The following is a 16558-nucleotide window of genomic DNA, read 5'->3' as shown; positions in this document are numbered from 1 at the left end:
CGACGTGGGCTGCATCAACACGGACGGTAGATCGGCAGCAGCGACAGGACTGGCTTCTCGGGCTGGTGGAGGCGAAGGATGGGGAGGTGGCACCAGCGTGGCCACCACTCGTGGGCGCATCTGGTCGTAAAGGCGAACAACCGTGCCGTCGCCCGTACGGATTTCACAAAGCCGGCGGCTGCATAGAGCCTTGACCACCCATGGAATCCATTTAGGACGAGATCCATACCCTCGTGCCCACACGTTGGCGCCCACTGAGTATTTTCCCGCACTAGGGGACACAGCACAAGGCCTGACAGGGTGAAGCAGGTGCAGTAGAGTGCGCGGTTGGCAGCCATGCAAGAGTTCAGCAGGGCTGCGATCACCCAGAGGCGTGAAGCAATAAGAACTCAGGAATTGCAGCAGAGCGTCATCTGTGGAAAAATCACTAAGGAATTTTTTAATCTGGCATTTGAAAGTGCGCACAAGGCGCTCGACCTCCCCATTCGATTGCGGATCGAAGGGAGGTGCTGTAACATGATGAATCCCTTGTCCAGTACAAAAATCACGGAAGGCCTGCGAAGAGAACTGAGGGCCATTGTCCGTGATGATCATGGACGGAAGACCTTCTAGCGCAAAGATTTTGGACAAAGCCAGCGTCATCGCCGCAGTGGTGGGTGACGGACATTTACCAACAAACAGAAACTTCGAGAAGGCGTCAATCAAAAGTAGCCAATAAGTACCGAGGAAGGGGCCGGCAAAGTCGGCGTGCACCCGTTCCCATGGCTGAGCTGGATCAGGCCACGGAGAGGGCATTGTACGAGGTGCCGCCAGTTGTTGAGCACACTGGCCACACGCAGCAACCATATGGGCGATGTCCGAATCAAGACTGGGCCAATAAACGTGCCTGCGGGCCAGGGACTTAGTCCGAGAAATACCCCAATGGCCTTCGTGCAACAGTTTGAGAACATCTTTGCGAAGAGAGGCTGGCACCACGACCCGTGGAGATGCGCCATCCGTGGCCAGAAGAACAACACCATCACGAACAGACAGACAAAGGCGCAAGGTATGGTAGTTGCGAAGGGGATCTGATGCCCGGCCCTTGGTCCTGTCCAGCCAACCCTGTTGAACAAAACCGATCACCCGACGCAGGACCGGGTCCCGCGCAGTAGCCGACGCCACCTGCGAACCCGTAAGTGGAAAGCCCTCGACCGCACGACGTTCTTCCTCATCAATGTGGAAACAGAGGAGTTGATCACGATCAAAAACAGGGGCGGGGCCCATCGGCAATCGCGACAATGCGTCAGCGTTGGTGTGCTGGGCCGTGGGGCATTAGTTAATCTCATAATGAAAACGAGACAAGTATAAGGCCCAACGTTGCAGGCGGTGAGCCGCCTTATCCGGAAGCGACGCCGAAGGGCTGAACAGGGAGACCAGCGGTTTGTGGTCGGTGATGAGGTGAAACTTAGAACCATACAAAAAAACGCTGAATTTTTTTAGAGCATAAATGATAGCGAGCGCCTCCTTTTTGATTTGAGAGTAACGCCGTTGCGCCTCGAGGGTCGTGGAAGCATAGGCGATGGGTCGTTCCGACCCATCCTCATACCGATGGGCGAGAACAGCCCCTAGGCCATACTGTGACGCATCAGTCGCCAGAACCAAGTGCTGAGCTGGACGGAATGTGGCAAGACAAGGAGCCGACTGCAAATGAGCCTTCAGGCGGACAAAAGCCTGCTCACACTCGTCGGACCAACAGAAGGGGACGTTTTAGTGTAACAGCTGATGCAGAGGATAAGCTACCGCCGCTGGGGATGGAATGAATTTGTGATAATAAGCAATCTTGCCTAGAAACGCCTGAAGTTCTTTGACCTTAGACGGCCGGGGTAGAGCGTTAATGGCCGCAACGTGCTGACATAGAGGAAATATACCCTCACGGGACAAGTGGAAACCAAGATACTCAATGGAGGGTTGGAAGAACTGTGACTTGTCCAGATTGCACCTCAACCCAGCCAAATTCAAAACCCGAAACAGTGAATGCAAATTACGAAGGTGCTCCTCAGTGGAGGCCCCCGTGACAACAATGTCATCCAGATAGTTGATGCAGCCGGGAACGGAAGCCATGAGCTGTTCCAAAAACCGCTGAAAAATGGCCGGTGCGCTAGCGACGCCAAATGATAACCGCTGGTTCTGATACAACCCACAAGGAGTGTTGATAACGAGAAACTCCTTGGAAGTAGCGTCCAATGGCAACTGATAGTACGCCTCCGATAAGTCAAGTTTGGAAAAGAACTGGCCCCAGTGAGCTTGGTAAACAACTCCTCAGGAGGGGAAGAGGATAAATGTCAATGAGGCTCTGAGCGTTGACAGTGGCTTTAAAGTCACCACACAATCGCAGACTCCCATTTGGTTTAGAAACCACCACGATCGGCGATGCCCATTCGCTGGAGGTAACCGGAAGGAGAATCCCTGAAGCTGTTAACCTGTCTAGCTCAGCCTTGACAGGTGCACGCAACGCCACCGGAATAGGGCGTGCCCGGAAAAACTTAGGGCGAGCCGTAGGTTTAAGAGTAATGTGGGCTTCAAAATCCTTGGCACAACCCAGACCAGCAGAGAACAAGGACGAAAATTCAGAACACAATCCATCCAGCTGTTGATACGGAATATCCTCAGATATGAGGTGCACATCATCATCAATGGAGAACCCGAACAAGTGGAAAGCATCATAACCGAACAGGTTTTCAGTGCCCTCATGATCCACCACATAAAACGTGAGGGGCCGAACAACAGACTTGTAGGCAGTGGAAGCATCAAACTGGCCCATGATAGGAATTTTCTGTTTATTATAAGTCATCAGATTTCGCGTAACTGGAGACAAAAGAGGGGAGCCCAACGCCAAATACGTGCGAGAAGTAATGAGAGTTACTGCAGAGCCAGTGTCCACTTGCATGCGGATGTCTTTATCCAGAACACAAACAGTAACAAACAACTTATTTGTTTGAGAAAGCACACAGTGAACATCCATGTCCGATGCCTCGTCCTCGTCGACAGGAACTTGAGGGGAATGACACACAGAAGCAATGTGGCCTTTTTTCCTACATGAATTACACGTGGCCCAACGTTTTGGACACGCTGCCCTGTCGTGCTGTACGAAACAACGGGGGCAAGAAGGAAGTGCGGAACAAACCGGCTTCTGTGGTTGCTGGTTTCGCTGCGAGCGTTGCGGCCCAACGCGACGTTGTTGACGCGAGTGAACTGCCGCCACATCATCGTTCTCCTGTGAAACAGGCAAATTGCCCGTGTCGAGAGTTGACTGTACAGCGCCTACATCACACCATGTGTCTATTTGCGCGCCAGCAGTGTGAGACACTTCAAAGGATTGAGCGATGCTTAGAACTTCTGACAACGACGGGTTTGGCAGTTGTAGGGCACGTTGCTGAACTTCTTTATCAGGAGCAATCCTTAGAATAGCATCCATAACCATTGAATCAGCATAAGACTCGTGATGTGTGTCCGTGACAAACTGGCATTTCCTACTCAGACCGTGTAGTTCCCCTGCCCAAGCCTGGTAAGATTGATGAGGCTGTTTACGACACCGGTAGAACGCCACGCGGGCGGAAACGACGTGGGTGTTTTTTCGATAATAGACAGACACTAAGTCACACATTTCTTGGAAGGACAGGGAGGCAGGTTCCCGCAGAGGGGCTAACTGAGATAGCAGCTGATAGACTCAAGGGGAAATCCAAGATAGAAATAACGACTTACACATAGGAGCGTCGACAATGCTGAAAGCCAAGAAGTGTTGCCGCAAATGCTTCTCATAATCCTCCCAGTCTTCAGCGGCCTCGTCGTAAGGAGGGAATGGAGGTGGAGAAGAGGAAGACAGATGATGAGTAAGCGACATCGACAACGCCTGAATCGCTGCCGTCAGCTGTGTTTGTTGAGCCTGAATAGTAGCCGTCAGCTGTGTTTGTTGTTCAATGAGCGCTTGCATAAGCTGTTCCATGTCTGCCCCGTCACGAACATGCAAATCCACAACGCAGTGAAAATATCCCGACCTCGTCGCCAAAAAGTGTTATAACGTTTAATCACAGTAATTTCGTGGATATTCAACACTCTCTCTTAGAAACAATAGCTGATCACATGATTACAACTCAGTCTCTCGTATTCGACTGCCGTGCCGTGACATGCGGCCGGCGCCGTTCGTAGCTAGGTGGCGCTCCCGCGCTCAGCCGATTTGCCGTTTGCGCGTACTGTCGTGGCGGCACTGTTAAATGTCGTGGCACTATCACAACATGTACATTATTCTTCATTAAACAATTTCACGAGCAATCTTGACATTTATTCATTATGTAGAAACTTGATCTAACAATCAGAGGCAAACCTGAAATTTGACACAGTCAGACAAACTCTTCCAGCAACATGAAATTCTCTTCTTTTATTACAAAAGTCATGGAGGAAGTACATTCTTCATGTCTTCTCAATGGTAACAGGTGGTTATAACTAAACAGATGATTTTCCGAGTGCTGCCGTTCAGGCTGTATACATCGCATGAAGCGGGAGCATTGCAAGTATGTTCGTTAATCAGTGTACTCGCTAAGTATAGTGAAAAAAATAATAGAACCACTTTCTGTCACCAGGTGAAAATATGGTGCTGGAAGCAGTCAGAATGTGAAATGTTTCCTTTTTTTGACATCATTATGCCATTTGTTGGTTGACGATGCTTGTTAATTTCTTTTGTGAAATGACTCTTGGTGTAAAGGGTTTTGTACGAAATTCTATGGCTGTTGAGAAGAAAGACTATGCAGTTGTTTTGTCAGAACTGCAGCAATAGCAGTGCTGCATTGCGGGAATATCATCAACAGAAACAAATGGGCTAGAGAATATGATAGAGAAATTTGAAGCAGGTGTATTAGGTGATGCAACAGGGAGAGGGAGGTAACCCATTCCGATACCAGTTGTTGATTAAGTTTCTATAGTTATAGCCAACTGTGTAACATATGCCTGAAATTCTGTAGCCAGTGCTCGAGATGTATCACAGGAATTCTGTCTGCCCTGGTCAACAGTTCAGAAGATTTTGTGGCACACTTCACTGGTATCCCTACAAGATTCAGAGTGTGCACCAAATGAAGCTCCAAGGTAGGCTAGAATGCTGTGACTTTGCTCTTTGTTTTTTGGCACATGTAGAAATGGTTGACTGTGTCTGGGGAATACTCTTTGGATGAACAAGGCATATTTTACACTGTACGGTGCTGTGAATGTGCATGACTGTCGCATATGGGCTTTAATCAGCCACATGTTGTGCAGGAGCATCTACTGCAGTCAGCTTATGTGACTGTGTGGTGTTGTTTCACAACCTCCTACATTCTTGGTCCTTTTTTTTTTTTTGTTGAGGAGATGACACCTCATGGGCCTGTTAGATGTACAGCAACATCTTCAAGTTATGAGGCTCTCCTTGTGCAACTTGTGATTCCAGCTTTGCAAGAATGCAGCTGTGTCCACACCACTATTTTCATGCAGCCTAAATTCAGGTGACTTCTGGTTATGGGGTTATCTGACAGATCGTGTTTATCAGGGATGTGCCCAGACACTTCCCAATCTGAAGGATAGCATATGATGGTATATCACTCCAATTACACCAGATATAATACAAGCAATGGTCGATCATACTGTGGTATGCAGCACGTAGCTGAGTGGGGAAACTACTACTGAACTCATGTTGTAACTTGTGTCAATATCCTAATAAACATGCTAGAACGACCATTATCATGTGTTAGATTGTTCTCATGTTCCTGCATCCACACCACATTCTGCTTGCTTCCAGTGCCATATTTTCATATGGTGGCAGAAAGTGTAACTATTATTTTTTCAGCATACTCAATGAACGCACAGATTAATGGACAGGGCTATTACGTTTCAGTGCCCTTTGATGTATTGCAGCATTTGCAACACCATGAGTTTAATTATAACTACCTGGTACAGCCACAAGAACCAGTTCCCAGTACAAACAACAAGCACCATTTCTCTAAACAAATTAACTATTCATTCATTAATAAATAATTTTGTTTTAATATGCCTGCACTAATGAGACAAAGCATAATGAGCACTGCCTACACTGAGACTGCTGTCTGGTTGCACTGTGTGAATGTGATGTAGTAAGGAAAGTACATAGGAACAGGCAAGTAAGTTACACATTGGTCCTTTCTAAAACTACTGCATAACAACAGTGGTGCATTGTAAGAACAAAGTAAATTTGACAGGTTTTCTGCAGACACAGTCCTGCTGTGGTACGGATAACAGGAGAGTCACAGTTGGGAGTGAAATGGCGTGGTGACTGGAAAAGCATTCCAAAGTTGAAGTATGTTAAGCAGTATGATTCACGTGGGAAAAAATGTCTAAATTCCACACAGTTTCAACTTGAAACTCTGGTGGTATACTGACCAAATGCAATTTTGCATCCAACTGTAGCAAAATGGTACCAACAGTTTGACTGAGGCCATACAAACACTGATGATTGTGATTGGGAAGTCTAAATCTTGCACCTTGTTATATCCACCCTTCAGTAAGCTGAAAGAACATTGAGGGGAGGAGGGTGGGGGGGGGGGGGGGGGAGGGAGGGATAGAGATTTTAAACGGATGATGATGTTCACAGAGTTTTTGAATAGCTCAGTGACTGTATAGCAGATTCCTGTTATTGAGGAACTGAATGACTGGTAGAACATTTTGACCAATGTTTTGCAGAGACTTGGTGACATTTTGAAAAACAGTGCCATGTGTCACTTTGAAGTATAATACATCATTCAATAAAAGCTACTTGGCCCGCGTAACTTACTTTCTGAAGTCCCCTCGTATATGAATGGAGTAGACTAATTTCCAGTTGTTCTAGAGATGATATAATGTGGAACCTGGGAAATACTCTGAGACAAGCAACTTTTGCGAAGGACAACAATAGTACAAAAAGGACAGATTCCTACTCACCATATAGAGTAGGCATTGAGTTGCAGACAGATGCAACAAAAAAAAACTGGTACACATTTTAGCTTTTGGCCAAAAGCCCATCTTCTGAAGTAGAAAACAGACACATTCATACAGGCACAACTCACACATGCATGAGACATTGAGCATGTGTGTATATCGATTTCCTATTTTGGAAGATGGCCTTTTGACCAAAAGCTAAAATGTATAGCAGTCTTTTCAATGTGCCAGTCTGTGATTCATCATCTCCTCTATATTGTGAGTAGCAGTCTGTCCTTTCTATAACATTGTTGTTATTCCAGTCTGGACTTTGCCTTGTATAACAAAGGAGAAATTGTTATGGTGCAGCATTAGGGAACGGTTATAAGGAAAATGGAACCACAAATAGGTGAAGGAGTGTTGTATATCCACACCTCATCACAGAACGTGGAGGTTGGAGATTTCCTGCCTTGTTAAGCAGTCTGTATCAGATTTGTTGACAGAGCACACTGGTGAACTTTGAGCACCCACTATTGAATGTGGGGCTTCACAACAGATGATTATATGTGTTCCTACATTGACTTGATGACAAAATCAGTTTAAGATTACAGCAGACACAAGAATTTTGATATTATAGTATGGCTCCATGGAAATGTGTTGCCTCATTGGATGAAAAACGTTTCTTGGTAAACCAGGTTGATGTTGTCATCTGTGCTAGTGGCTGCTTGGGATGTGCACCACACCACAGACACAAACCAATGATGGCGTTCTATGCTGTGGGAATCATTCACTTGGACTTCTGGAGGACCTGTGGTAGTGATTGGAGGCACCACAGTTTATGGAGCATCATAACGAAGTTACTTTGATATCCTCACCATTAAATTTGCTTCATCTGAACCCAATGAAACATGTGTGAGATAGTTTTGGGTGCCAGCTCCACGCCCTCAAATCACTGACCCATAATTTATGGGAATTATTTGGCATATGCATACATGTTTTTGCCACCGCCAGAAACCTTCCAAGGGCTTGCCAAATTCATACCACACAGAATAACTGCTCTGAAGGTGGACCAACAACCTATTAACCCAGCGACACAAATTCATTTCCTGTAACATGCATTACCAATGAGGAGGTACTTTATGCCAGCCCTAAAAAAGAACTCACAAAAAAAGCAAAATTTGTTATTTGCTCTTGACTTACATCAGCAACACTTTTCAAAGACATACTGATGTATAAGTAGGGTCCAGAAGCTGAAAATGTCTTTTAGCACACTGTTAGCAATAATGCACTTTCAGTAATGTGTACTACAAATGGGAAGGACGGGGGTGTACCTAATACCCACTATGAAAAAATTTCAGAAATGCAAATTTTGTTAATTTTTACTGGGTTGTACTCACAATATACTGTTTAAATAGATATTAATGTATTAGTAAGGCACAGAACCTGAAAATGTTGATTGTGATGTTCATAAGGAAAGTGACGTCTACTCCTAAGACTTAATTTTTTTGCTTAAGTTTGACTGAAAATTTTAAAACATTTGTGGAATCTAGTAGAAGAAATCGCAATAATTATTTAAAATTTTTTTTCAAACTTTTAAAATATTAAGTAATTGATTTGATTACTATATTTTCAAAAGGTGGGTATAAAAGTCCCACACCATGTCCCCCTGTTGATGCTGCAAGGGTTAAACAAGTGTGTTTAATGTTTTGCGTCATTAGAAGGTGCAGAGTTTGGTAATTCCCATTCAGTTACACATGACCGTGGCTTCATAGCTGTGCAATCTTGACATATTTTCTTAAGTCAGATTCTGTACCATCACACCAACTCTTTCAGTCGTATCAACTAGAGAGTAACAATACATTGCTGGGTATCAGTTAGTGTCACATTATGTTGTAAGCAGAAAACTTGAACAGTAATAAGTAAGAAATTTTTGTTCCATTGCCAGCTTTCTGTAACACGAATCAGAAATCTCTCTTTACCAAAATTTTTATACATCTGAAAATGAATCCGGTAGTTTATTATGTGCCTGAAGTAATAAGACAATACATATACCTTGATTAGTATATTATAAAAATAAGAACTTGTGCAATGTTGATTAGCCATAATTCGAAACCACTAATAATTTGATCTCATAGTGTAATTTTGCTGTATACCCATGTGCGTAGCAAACAGCTATTTCAGTGTATCATTTCTGTGCATCTAAACTATCATTCAATTTCAATAGGTTTTACTGAAATCACCAGGAACCACAGCATCAAAGAGCATTTCTAGCAGTTCACAGCTGACTGTACACAAATCTATGGAACAAGGAGCAAGATCACCTTACAAGAAGGACAACACTCAATACTCTATTGATTCTTCTGCAGTAGATGTCAGTGCTGGGAGGAAAAAGACAACTCTGAGAAAAACAACTCTTATTCGACATCCGAGAAACAGGGCTCAGATGCCTATGGTAAGATCAGCACAGTATACCAATTCCAGTTTTGAGGAAGATCCAAAAATGTGTTATACATTGGGAGATGGGAGAAAAATAGTGTTTTCTCCAAATGCTGTGAACACACCACTAAATAAGGCTAAAAAGGTTCATGAAGAAAAAAGAAAAGCTGCCAGTGGTGGAAGTAACACACCGTCTAATGACACTGAAGAAGGACCTTCAGAAGCAGGAAAAGAGGCTGTCAGATGTAATTCAGCAACAGAAGGTGATATATTTTTGTCAGTATGGTTTTACATTTACGTTTCAAATATTTGTCTTGAGAAAAATGAAAGGGAAGGATTTCAAACTTAGATGCTGTTTTAAACATGGTGTGATTAAAGACAATAATCCACAAAACAGTGAGGACATTACTATTTTCCATAGATGTTGTATAGAGATGTCTCTGGTATATAGTAAATATGTGGGATGTGCATTTTATTCAGGGACAGTAAAATAACTTCATCAAAGATTGTGCTATTATAATACAAATATAATTTTGTTTTAGCACTAGGATGGGCAACTGGCGGTCCATGGACTGGATCAAATGTGCAATTAGTTTCAATTCAGTCCATGGAAGAAATGTGTATTGTAGGAGGAGGGGGGGGGGGGGGGAGAGGTGCTCACATTGTACTCCTCCCACGGGGCATTTTTAGTTATTTCCACCAACACTCAGCTCACAATGTGAGTAACACTTTCTTACTGGCCCTACAATCTGTAAAAGCTTTAGTGAGCTCTGCTGTCATGAGTTTGAGCAGTTTCAGCCATTTCATACAATGTTAACAATATACGATTCCTGTCTACCATTTGCAATGGTAGAAAAGTCACACAGAAGCTAAGGGGCCCTCAAATGTTCCATATTATTACAGCATGTCAATATAATGACCGTGTGAGGGCACATATTGTCTACACTAGAAATATTGACAAGCAGTGTTGATGCCGGCCAAAATATTTTCAATAATACCAATACATACAGTGCATGTGAAGGTAAGGATTATCTGTTCGACTGTTCACCATTCTGTGGTTCGCAATTTTCCAGTTTCACTTCTGTATATTCCATTCAGTACATGCTAAGTTAAAGCGATTTAGACTTTTAAGAACTGATGGCTTAATTTATTTAGTGTTGCAGGAATAACCAACGTCTATGTGCTCCATCATCATATCTGGCTGCCAGAGACATTAGTCATGAGTTTGTGAGTTTTGTTTGTGTGTTTGTATGTTGTCTAATTCAGAAGAACGCCTTTGTGCTAAAAGCTAAATTGTTTAGCAGTCTTTTTCTTGTGCCTGGCTGCAAATCAACATCTGCACTATGTAGAGGATAGCAATCCATCTCTTCCATAATATTGTCAAAGTTATTTGACAGTATCAAAAGGAACATTCATTGGAATAATGAAAAATTACGAGCAGGCAGAATGGGTGGCAAGATCATACTTTCAGGAGAAGTAATTAATTCCAAGTACTGCCAGTATTGTCTTTGTTGTTGTTGTCTCTTCAGTTCAAAGACTGGTTTGATGCAACTCTCCCTGCTACTCTTATCCTCTGCAAGCCTCTTCATCTCCGACCTACGTCCTTTTGAATCTGCTTACTGTATTCATTTTCTGGTATCCTTCTATGATTTTTACCTCCCACAGTTCCCTCCAATACTAAACTGATGATCCCTTGATATCTCATAATATGCCCTATCAGCTGATCCCTTCTTTAGTCAAGTTGTGCCTCAAATTTCTTTTCTCCCCAAATTTAGTCAGTACCTCCTCATTAGTTATGTGATCTACCTAATATTCAGCATTCTTCTGTAGCACTAAATTTCAAAAACTTCTATTCTCTTTGTCTAAACTGTTTACTGTCCACATTTCACTTCCATACATGGCTACACTCTAGACAAATACCTTCTGAAAAAACTTCCTAGCACTTTATATTCAGTGTTAACAAATTTCTCATCTTCAGAAGTGCTTTTCATGCCATCGGCAGTCTTCATTTTACATCCTCTCTACTTCAGCCATCATGAGTATTTTGCTGCCCATATAGCAGAAGTTAACGATTACGTTGAGTGTCTCATTTCCTAATCTGATTCCCTCAGCATCATCAGATTCATTTTGATAACATTCCTTCTTTCAAGTCTCTGTCTATTCCCGTCAAGCTGCACTTCCAAGTCCTTTGCTGTCTCTGACGGAATTACAATGTCATCAGTCAACCTTAAAGTTTTTATTTCTTCTCTCTGAACTTTAATCCCAACTCCAAATTTTTCTTTGATTTCCATTACTGATTGCTGAGTGTACATATAGAATATCATTGGGGATAGGCTACAACCCTGTCTCACTCCCTCCTCAGTCACTGCTCCCCTTTCAGGCCCCTCAGCACCTATAACTGCTGCCTGGTTTTTGTACATGTTGTAAATAGCCTTTTGCTCCCTGTATTTTACACCTACTACCTTCATAATTCCAAAGAGAGTATTCCAGTCAACATTGTCAAATGCTTTCTCTAAGTCTACAAATTCTATAAACGTATGTTTGGCTATCTTTAACCTATCTTCGAAGATAAATGGTAGGGTCAGTATAGCCTCGCATGGTCATATGTGTCTTTGGAATTCAAACTGACCGTCCCCAAGGTCAGCTTTTACCAGTTTTTCCGTTCTTCTGTAAAGAATTTGTATTAGTATTTTGCAGCCATGACTTACAAAAACAAATAGGTCACTAATTTTCACACCTGTTAGCAACAGCTTATTTTGGAATTGGAATTATTACATCACTCTTGAACTCTGGAGTATTTCAACTGTCTCTTGTGCACTAAATGGAAGAGTTTTGTAATGGCTGACTCTCCAAGGCTATCAGCAGTTCTGACAGAAAGTCATCTGCTGTGGGGGCCTTGTTTCATTTAGGTCTTTCAGTGCTCTACTAAATTTAATCTTCATCTGTGTTCTCTTCCATTTCTATAATGTTGCCCTCAAGTATTTGCCCCTTGTATAGACCCTCTATATTCTCCTTCCACCTTTCAGTGTTCCCTTCCTCGTTTAGCATTGGTTTTTCATCTGAGCTCTTTCCTGTCCATCTCATTTTTAGTGTTTGTATTCCCCTTTACCTACTTGATTTGCCACATTTTTATATTTTCTTGTTTCATAATCTTTCATTATCCAAAGATTTCTTCTAGGCACTGTCTTTTTACCTATTTGGTCCTCTGCTGCCTTCACTATTTAATCTCTTATAGCTACCCATTCATCATTGACTGTATTCATTTCCCCTGTTTCAGTCAACTGTTGCCTAATGCTCCCTCTGAAACATTGAACAACCTCTGGTTCTTTTGCCTTATCCAGGTCCCATCTCCTTAATATCCTACCTTTTTGTGATGTGTTTTGGTTAATGTTAAAAGGACAGATCAGTCAGTCTGTCAACCGTACTCGTATTGGCACGTTTAAGGTTAAAAAAAAAAAAAAAAATATCCTAGCTTTTGGAACTATTAGCTCCTTCCACAGGAAGTGGGAAGGTCTATGTTGAGAAAGGTTGCAAAGCTCACGCAATTCACTGATTGAAAGGAACCCATTGTGAACATACTGTCATTTGGAAGTAGCCTTATCTTGAAACATTTGAAGTGATTGTACAATGAAGGGTGTCATGACCGGTTGTCTTAATCGCTTGTGAATCTTTCAGGTTGTATGGTCACAATCCATGAAACTTACTTGTTCCTAACATTTAGTCCAAAGTTGTGTTGTTGTACATGTACAGAGGTTCTCATGGGTTTGCAGAGTCTTTGGGACTGGTGAGGTGGATGTGAGAAAGTGGCATAAACATCATGAAAAGTGGAATGATCAACAACATTTGAACACAGCTCTCTAGCATAAAATAACACAAATGATAACAGCTATGTACAGATATCAAGGTCTTTAATATATTTTATCACACCACTCATAGTTGTCAGGAAATCTTTGAAAATACCACTGCAGGCACATGTGGGACATATTGATACAACATGAGCAACTGTCTGTCGTTCTGCACTTCAGTCGCAAGATGGTGATAGAGATTTGCACACCTTCCATGGCTTATTTGGATACAGTTGAGGGTAGTCCTAATTGCCCGAGGCCTGTCAAATCCAGTGGGTATCTTCTGGATGTGGGTAGTCCCAAGCATGGACACTTTTGTTGCCATCATTTCCATCCACTGATGGCACTGAATTCAATTTTTGTGAGAGTTATGGCTGTGATAAGAATGGGATGTCATGATCTTTGTATTTTTTCTGCGCAGTGTTCAGTATTGGAAGATTGGGGTTATCAGCAATTTTCCGGTATTTATGTAGTAGTGTGCTGTAGAGCTATGTCCGTACATCATTAAGTTCGATTTCACAAAACTTCACTTCAACATGTTGCTTATTTTTGAAAAACACACACTAACAGGTTCTGATGAATAGAAGGTTACTGATTAGAGGAGAAATATACTGCTATGAACTCATGTGATAATTACAGGCCGACAATTGCACAAACTCTCAAATATTCTCGCAGTGTATTCAAACAAACAAACAAAATCTGTTTTCAACAACATTGGGATTGAATTAAGAGCAGTACAGTTTTGGTAATCACATGTGTAACATCACAGAACTACTGCAACACATATCAGACTTACAACTCTAATCATTGTCTTCCAGTAGTCTTACCAGGCCACTAGTGAAGCAACATATTTTTAACTGTGTAAAGTGTAATTTGAATGAAGCATTTTCAAAATATGTGCAAGTATGTTCGTGATTTGTGGAATGTTATTTAGTATGCCTTGCACTTGTATAGTGTAATGAAGCACCAAATGCTGTATGGCACTTGGCCAAACTGCGAATTTACACAAAAGTGTGTTCCAATGACATTCTCACCCTGCTCAAAATTGTATACTGTCACGTGTTTTATTTGTATAGCCCCATGTGAGAGGATGAGGGGAGACAAAGATGGAAGGGAAAGGGAACAGGGAAATTAGCATGTCATTTATGAGGGAAGTGAGAAATCCTGCAATGCTCAGAGAGGATGGTTTTGGGGAAGAGGAGGTGATTTGTTTCCGATTTGGAGTGAAACTGCTGCAGGCAGGGTTCAATGCTCATTCTGTTGGTCGAGTGTTGTGGTTGGCTGGTGACATGCTGCAAAAGACAGTCATCAACTGCCTGAATTCTCGTGTAAACAGTGTACAAGAACAGTGGTTTCTTGTGATTTATGTTGAAGTTAATAACGTTATTAAAAGGCTCAGATACGATGATGATGATGATGATGATGATGATGATGTGTGTGTGTGTGTGTGTGTGTGTGTTTGTGTGTGTGTGTGTGTGTGTGTGTGTGTGTGTATCAGAAGAATTTTAAAGTTTGAAATGTGCTGTCTTTTCAGTATATTGCTTGATAAGGGCCTTAGCTGAAATTGCAACAGTGAAAATAAATAATTTCTACAGCAAGTGCTGACTGTGATCTCTTTTAAAAAATGGAAAATCCAAGATAGAATAATGATAATATTAGGATAAGGATAGTTGCTACTCACCAGATATTGAAGCTGCTGAGTTGCAGACAAGTACAACAAAAAGACTGTCAAAAAGTAAGCTTTCAGCCAACAAGGCTATCATCGGAAATAGACAACGTAGAAACACATATGCACATATGCATGGTGAAGGTTAGAGGAAAAAGAGAGAAGTGAAATGACTGTAGGTTCATTTCTGGAATAGAGGGATCGGCTCTGGAATGGGAATGGGGAAGGGGAAGGTGCTAAATGGGCAAGGACAATGACTAATGAAGGTTGAGGCTGGGAAGGTTACAGGAATGTAGGATATGTTTCAGGGAGAATTCCCACCTGTGCAATTCAGAAAAGGATCCAGACGGCACAGACTGTGAAGCAGTCATTGAAATGAAGAATGTATTGATGGGTAGTGTGCTCAGCAGTTGGGTGGTCCAGCTGTTTCTTGACCACAGTTTTTGGTGGCCACCCATCTGGGACAGACAGCTTGTTGGTTGTCATGCCAACATAAAATGCAGCACAGTGGTTGAAACTTAGCTTGTAGATCACATGACTGGTTTCACAGGTAGCCCTGCCTTTGATGGGATAGGTGATGCTTGTAACTGGACTGGAGTAGGTGATCGTGGTGGGAGGATGTAAGGGACAGGTCTTGCATCTAGGTGTATTACAGGGATATGAGCCATGAGGCAAGGGGCTGGGAGCAGGGGTTGTATGAAGATGGACGAGGATATTGTATAGGTTCAGTTGATGGTAGGATACCACTGTGGGAGGGTTGGGACAGATAGTGGGTAGGATATTTCTCGTTTCAGGACACAATCATATGTAGTCGATACCCTGACAGAGAATGGGATTCAGTTGCTCCAGCCCTGGGTGGTATAGAGGCAGGAGGGCAACACTCCTCTGTGGCCATGTGGTGGGACTTTAGAGGTAGTGGGTGCCTGAAGAGTTGAGGCATGGGAGATTATTTTTGTATAAGGATTGGGGGGAGGGTTATTGTAGTTTGTGAGGGCCTCAGTAAGACCCTTTGTATATTTTGAGAGAGACCACTTTTCACTACAGTTTTGACAGCCAGCAGTGGCTAGGTTGCATGGAAGGGACTTGGAATGGATGGCAGTGGTGGAAGTGGAAGTGTTGTTGCTGGTTGGTAGGTTTGATATGGATGGAGGTACTGCTGCATTCTGTGTGGGCATAACAACCAACTAGTTGTCTGTCTGTATGAATGGCCTCCAACAAACTGTGGCTGAGAAACAGCTGGGCCACCTAGCTGCTAAGTATTCTGCCCAACACAACATTCTTCATTTCTGTAACTGCTTCAAGTCTGTGCAATCTGGATCCTTCCCACCAACACCAGCTTTCCTGAACTACACAGGCAGGAACTCTCCCTGCAATTATTTTATGTTCTCATAACCCTCCTGACTTCAACCTCCATTAGTCATTGTCTTTAATCATCTAGCCCCTTTGCTATTCCCATTGCAGGACTACATACCAATGCACCCACTGTCATTTTACCTCTCATTTTCCTCTATCCCCACCCCCATCGCCATACCCACCGTCTAACCTCCCGACTGCACCTAGCTGCCGTACCCCTCTCCATCTCGTCCCTATTTGCTCCCACAACCAGTAATTTACTGTCCCCCACTCCTACCCTGCTATCTTAACTCTCTACCCATCTCAGCCTCCTCCTTACCCCCATCTC

General features: G+C 43.0%; 1 protein-coding gene across 3 annotated transcripts in view; it reads left to right on the top strand.

Moving 5' to 3' along the window:
- LOC126293407 (uncharacterized) overlaps positions 1 to 16558 on the top strand; it is a 139406-nt gene that overhangs the window by 70342 nt on the left and 52506 nt on the right. For all 3 annotated transcript variants that reach the window (XM_049986622.1, XM_049986621.1, XM_049986623.1), the window contains one exon: positions 9155 to 9629. In XM_049986622.1, the coding sequence (XP_049842579.1) occupies positions 9155 to 9629 (475 nt within the window). The remainder of the gene's footprint in view (positions 1 to 9154; positions 9630 to 16558) is intronic.

The sequence above is a fragment of the Schistocerca gregaria genome, chromosome 10 (genome assembly GCF_023897955.1).
Source record: "Schistocerca gregaria isolate iqSchGreg1 chromosome 10, iqSchGreg1.2, whole genome shotgun sequence".
Lineage (NCBI taxonomy): Eukaryota > Metazoa > Arthropoda > Insecta > Orthoptera > Acrididae > Schistocerca > Schistocerca gregaria.
Note: the sequence above shows the minus strand (reverse complement) of the source record. Positions and strands in the feature narration are given on the sequence as shown.